Source organism: Jatropha curcas, chromosome 3 (assembly GCF_041381405.1).
Source record: "Jatropha curcas cultivar XTBG-Jc1 chromosome 3, XTBG_Jcur_1.0, whole genome shotgun sequence".
Taxonomy (NCBI): Eukaryota; Viridiplantae; Streptophyta; class Magnoliopsida; order Malpighiales; family Euphorbiaceae; genus Jatropha; species Jatropha curcas.
In genome coordinates, this window is record NC_143153.1 from 10,673,628 (window position 1) to 10,680,328 (window position 6,701).

Genomic DNA, 6,701 nt, shown 5'->3' on the forward strand with positions numbered 1-6,701 from the left:
ATGCAAAGCATGAACAATTTTCTATAGTTCAATTTGATCAAAAGTTGGTTTCTTTACAAAGAAGACAATAGTATTTATACTAGAAACTAACATAATTGGGCTAACCTAATACAAAAGACCCATTAACAAAAGCCCATACAAAGACAACAAAAGGCTAAACCAAATAAGGCATTTTTAAAGATAAAACATGTCCAACTCAGGCCCTAGCACGACCAGGGCGTGCTTCTCCACACTTCACAAGCCTTCAAGGGTTAGACTCTAGCACGGCCTAGGCGTGCTACTCAGCACGGGCGTGATTCTCCTTCAACACTTGCTTCCGACAATAAAAGAAGCCTAGTTGTGCCTTCAAGTTCCCCACTACACTTGTTAAACACTTGGTCATGAAGCTCTTGTGAAACTTGGTTTTGAACATATGAGGACATAGCTGCCCTATAGCGCTTGGCACGGCTCCGTGTAATTGGCCCACTAGGAAGCACCAACGGATCTCCTATGTTGTTCTCCATGCTTCTATTGATGAGTGGTGGCAGATTCGTATCAGTTCTTCCTTACTTTGTGTTCATTTTGTTCATATTCTAAGATCTGCCAATTCTTTTGCAAATATGTTAGCTATGAAGGGAATTCATTTTCCATCAATTCTAGGTTGGAGTTAGTTTTATTGGGGTCTGAGTTCCTCACATGTGTTAGCTTCTATAACTTGAGCTATTTTGGCATCTTTGGAGCAAGGAAAGAAAGCTAGAAGTAGTATTGATAAATTGTCTTGCATCATGGTTTGTTGCTGTCATTTTCCTTATTGTTTGCTTTACTTTGGCATTATCTTGTGGTTTGTAACAGTTGGTCAATTTTGGTTTTTTTGTTGTTTAGTACATATGTTCTTATCTTAAGAACAAGCTTGCTATTGTTTTGTTTTTTATTTTGGATGTATTGCATATTGGGTTTTTTTACCTAACATTCTCTGGCTAGGTTTGGATGTTTGGGGAAATCTATTGACTTGGGTGTAGTGCTAGAGTTTGTTAAGTTTTTCCTGGTTAATTAATTAATAAAATAATTCTCTTTGCTAATAAAAAAATATATGTATAAACTATTTGTGTGTAAAACTATACTGTTTTTATAATTTCTTGTAATAGATGTAATTAAATCAAAATTTTAATTCTATATTTCTAATTTGCTTAATTATTATCTTATTGAATATATAATATTTTTTATACTATACTAAGAATATACATATAATTTCTTTTTTGAAGGGAAATATAAAAAATTAATTTAAAACCTTTTAAAGGCTATTTAAATCATGTGTATTTTATGGCATAATTTTAATTAATTCATTTTTATATTTAGTATAATATTAATTTTTTTCTTTCATATATATATATATATATATATATATATATATATATATATATATATATATATATATATATATATATATATATAAGTTGAAATAAAGAGAAAGTTTAACATGTTTTCTTTGTTCATCATTCGGTTTTTCTTTTTTTTTTTTAAATTTTTAAAAATTTTCTTTAAGTGTTGTGATTAGACAACTTAAATAATTTTCAATTTAATATTTAATATGAATATTGATCAGTTTTTGAAACATAATCCAACTAATAAAATTTAAAAATTAATATTTTATGATAATAACCAACAATTTTGAAATTTAATCTTATTTATCTAAACTATTCCACTATATAGTCTCCTTCCATTCAATTACAATTCTCATCTATTTATTATTTTTTTTATCTCTACTGCTTCTTCTTTCATAATGATTTATATTATTTTTTATTGCTTCTTTTGATTATTTTGCTTTTAATTCTGTCTCTTTATTCAACCCTTTTTTGATCATTTTTGATTATTTTTATTTTGAATTGTGTTGTTTCTTTCGTGTTTTTCCTTCTATTTTGATTATGTAATCATCTCGCATTTCAAAATTTGCGATTCACTTTATACTTCTCTTCTCACCGTTGCAGATTCAGAGCACCTCCTGCCGAGATGAAGGTAGTCGCTACATATTTTTTGGCCCTATTTGGAGGCAACGCTGTCCCCTTCGCTGATGATATCAAAGGGCCTAACTTTCAATTTCACTCCGAACTTTTCGAGTAGTTCCAATTTCACTCTAAATCGACCATTACATCTTAGGTACCTGAACTTATAAGCCTAATTATAATTACACATTAATTTGCTTTTACGTGCAATTGCATCCTAAAGGTGAATTACACCACCCTTAACTTGTCAACCATTGCAATTGCACCCAAAAGGTAAACTAAAGTTGAGATTTTAATTAAAATAATGTAAAAAATGGACTCCATACCCAAGTATTTAAATAATAAATAATAAAATCAAACCCAAGTATTCATATAATAAATAAAAAAAATCAAGATTGAGTATTTGATTTTAAAATTGAATCAATTTTAAGATGTAAAAATAATGAGCAGAATATTAGTTCAAATTAGAGTGTAATTGCAACTAAGTTGATAAGTTCAAGGTTCCCAAGATACAAAGATTGATTTAGAGTAAAATTGCAACTACTCGAAAAAGTTCGGGATGAAATTAAAGATTAGGCCATATCAAAGATATCTTCAGCTGCATTGGAGTTGATGTTGATGACAATAAGGTCATATTTCTTTTTTCAGAAATAGAGGATAAGGATATAACTGAGCTTGTTGCTGCTGGATGGGAGAAGTTGGCATCAGTGCCTTCTGGTGGTGGTGGTGTTGTTGCAGCCGTCGCAACTGGTGGTGGCAGTGGTGGTGCTGCCTTTGCTCCAACTGTTGCAGCTGAGGTAAAGAAAGAAGAGGAGGTGGAGGAGAAAGAGGAGTTAGATGATGATATGGGCTTTAGTCTCTTCGACTAAAGAGTTTGTCCGATCATATCATTAAACAGATCTCTTTTGTTTTGATTGGTCCCTACAAATTAGAATATTTACTTCCCCTAGAAATTGTAGTAGTGTGTAACTAGACATGGAGCTGAAACAACTACCCATTAATTGATTTGCCATTTTATTTTGAGAAAAATAAATATAAAAGGTAAATAGAAGTGGTATAAAACACAGACTCTTAAGTTTTTGTGTTTTTGCTTACCCGTAACAAATTTAAATCTGATGCAGTAGGAGGTATTATCTAATAATGATGGGTCTCAAGACCACCAAAAATGATTCATGCGCTTCCTATTCTAGGTAATTTATAGGTAGGGTGAGAATGGTCGAACCCTAGGGACTAGTTTTGATTAAATCTTTCAATAACTAGAAAATAAAACAATAAAAGTAAAAATGGGGGATTTGTAGTAGAGAACAATTCAAACAATTAAAATAAGTAACAATGCAATAAAAGAAACAAGTTTAAATCAATAGGAGATGAATTCAATCAAAGGCAATTCTTAGTAAGAAATTTTCTTGCTTGATCATTGATTTTAAGATAACTCAATAATTTTAAGCAACAGACAAGTTATAATCTTTGAACAAGCATCGACGATCAATCTTTCCATATTATTAGATTAAAGAAGACAAGCACTATGAATAATCGCTAACCAGCAAACAACACTAAATAAGCGATAGAATTTAATACGCTAATAGCAATAAGAATTAGAAAGACCCTGCCCTAATTAACGAACTCTACAAGCAAGGTTCATTTAAATTAGATTGTGAATTTTTGACAATATAATCTAAAAGCCTGGTTATAATCAGATTATATTATTTTCTGCTTGAATTAATTCAACTAAACAATTACAGATTTAATCTTACTGATTAGCTATATGCTATCCTACTAAATTGAACAATTGGCAACATTGAACAAAAATAAGATAACAATGGAGATAGAGTTTCCCATATATGCAAAAAAAATAGACAAATATTTATGGAATTAAAGAAGAAAATAAATAAATTAAGATCTCACAACCATAGAAGAACTTCTACTTCGAATTCAATCTTTTGACTGAAAATAAAAATCTAGCTATGCTTGGTATGGAGAAAACAAAGAGAATAATAAACCCAAAAGAGAACTATTGTTTGTCGAAAAGAATAAAAGGTTCCGTCCTTAATAGACTTAAGGTTCTATTTATAGGAGAAGGAAAAATCCTAAACGAAGAAAATAAATCTCAAATTAGTTACAAAAATAAAATATCTAATTTTGAGTATCTTCCTAATTCCCTAATTAGTGGTCCAGTTGCTTTAAATGACTTTCTGGAGTAAACCCGAAGTAATCCTAGCTGGCAAACATTTTAATCCCGCTCAGCCCTAGACGCGCCCCTCTTAACCTTGCCCAAGCTTAATTTGAAAACTTCCAAGGGGGTTTTGGAACTGTCTTGGATGCATCTCCCTTAGCCTTGCCCAAGCTTAATTTGTCAACTTCTAGGAGCATTCTTGAAATCCAGCTCCAACTTGGTATATTTCTTCAAAACTTCAAGAATTGACCTCCAAAGCTCCTTTCCCAATGAATTTAGCATGATCTACAGAAAATATGAAAAGAAAATGAAAATTCTCATTTTAAACCAAAAAGCATCCATAGATAATATTCAAATAAGGAGTATATCATGCTAAATTAGCTATTTATCAATCAATAATCAAGAGAGTTTTTTTTTAACATATATATCTAATTTTAATTTCATGCTTATTGTTTTGCATTTCAAATTTTTCTCCTTTCATTTGCATTTCAGATTTTTCATGGTCAATATTTATTTAAATTATCAAGTAATTACTATTATTTTCTACAACTTAACTAATTCAAATTTTTTTCGAGGATTATTTTTGGAAGTATCGTTTATCGTCAACATATAAAATTATATCTTTAACAATATCTTTGAAAAATTATATAAACTTAATTAATATATTTAATGATGCTTATTTCATCTTATTCATCGATGAATGAGGCATTAACCATCATAAATAACACTTATGGTAATTTTATTAATAGTATTGCAAACTGTCACGACCCGATTCCATGGGCCGGACCGGCACTAGGGCCTAGGTAAGCTTAAGGCCCCCGAGGCCCGTAGTAAGCCTGAAACACTAAAAATTTATTATCTCAATATAATTTTAAACATTCATCCCATATTTATAGGAAAATAACCCTCAAGATTCTATTAAATCTCGGCCCAAATTTATTAGTTACAACATTTTACAGTTCGGGCTCAATTAACAATACATCACATTTTTAATATGGGCTCACATAATTATATCATCTATGTTAATACACGACTAATTGTACACAAATTCTACAACTGCGGAGTCACTAACTGATAGATATACATAGAATTTTATACATATAGATACATAGCAAAATAATTATTGAACTAGTAAAATTTTATTTCTAACCCTGCAGCGAAGGAATATAGCTTGACCGATTTAAAGGGAAACTTACTTCCTGAAAAATTAAACAAGATATGTGAGCTTTCTAAGAAGTAACTATTATTGCACAACACACACATTCACACAAATGAGTAAATATATCAATCTAGTCATCCGACTAGTTATATGCTCATACAGTCAGTTACACAAATGGCATATCACCAGTAATCACAATTAATATCACCTTCAAATAATCACATCACGTGGAAATTGGTCTGTGGCGTCACCGAAACCCCCGATGAGCCGTCCTCCCACATGGCCTGTCCTCTCATAACGTGTGCACCAGGGAACCGATCCCCCATACTGGCCGACCGGTCTAATCCTTACTTGACCAACCCTCTCATTGTTTTTCCATTCTCTCTTTTCTTTTCCATCCCAACAGGAGGCAACCCGGTCGTCTCCATCAAATCTAGATCATCAGGCGCTCACAACAGGAGGCCACCCTGCGGGCTGCGATCAAATCTAGATTATCAGGTGCGCCCAATAAAGAAGCCAACCTGTGGTTTTCCATATCATACAACCACAACGGTAGGTACACACGGGGGCGCCGATCTCCCATTTATCCGGCCGACGGTCCAACCGTCCTCACAAACCCATGGTGACCCACTTCATCCCAACTCCACACAAACAAAGCATAGCATTATCACAACACAATTAATCACACATTGCAATTAGATGCAAACATGTTGATCAGTTGAACATCGTGATGCAATACACAATTAAACATCCATTCTCAAATGCAATTAAATAATTAAATAATACTATTAACAATAAACAATAATGATAAAATAACCGATAATGATGAAAATAATAAATAAAATAATAAATAAATAACGGAATAATTAAATGAATAATAATGATAATAAATAAATAATTAGAGCACTTTATTTGTTATGTATCAAATTATAGAATTTATCTAAATAAACTTATTTATTATATTTTATTGAAATTTCGGCAGAACCTCCCCTAAAAATATGACTATCTACCTGTTTAAATATCACAATAATATTATATATTTATCAATCAATACACACAGCCCATCCGTCGGGCAATCAATCAACTTAATTCCCATCCTCCTTTCAAAACAACCATGTCGACATTCACCAATTAACTTACAAATTATAATAACCTCCAACATGTTCCAATGATATTGTTAATTGTCCTCTAACTAATTATCAAATAAATGTACACTTTATAAATAAAACTTGCATCGATAAATTAAATTCAACTATTCTCGTTTGATAGCTACTTAGCCTCTATTCATTATAAACTCCCCGTCGAGCCTTTACTTCATCATCCTTGCTTAAGGTATAAACCACATATATTTATACATTTGTTAAAATTCTAAACTAGCCACTAAGAATCA

At 31.5% G+C, this 6,701-nt stretch overlaps 1 protein-coding gene across 2 annotated transcripts; it reads left to right on the top strand.

The window, feature by feature from the left end:
* The first annotated feature begins 1,986 nt into the window (after positions 1 to 1,986).
* LOC149497546 (large ribosomal subunit protein P2B-like) lies at positions 1,987 to 2,848 on the top strand. Of its 2 annotated transcripts, none has more exons than XM_089719572.1 (2): positions 1,987 to 2,060; positions 2,578 to 2,848. In XM_089719572.1, exons 1-2 carry the CDS (start codon positions 1,987 to 1,989, stop codon positions 2,846 to 2,848), a joined length of 345 nt encoding a protein of 114 aa, XP_089575698.1. The 2 variants fall into 2 exon arrangements, with proteins under 2 accessions (XP_089575698.1, XP_089575697.1); XM_089719571.1 differs by having other exon boundaries at positions 1,987 to 2,050; positions 2,559 to 2,848.
* Positions 2,849 to 6,701: the final 3,853 nt, after the last annotated feature.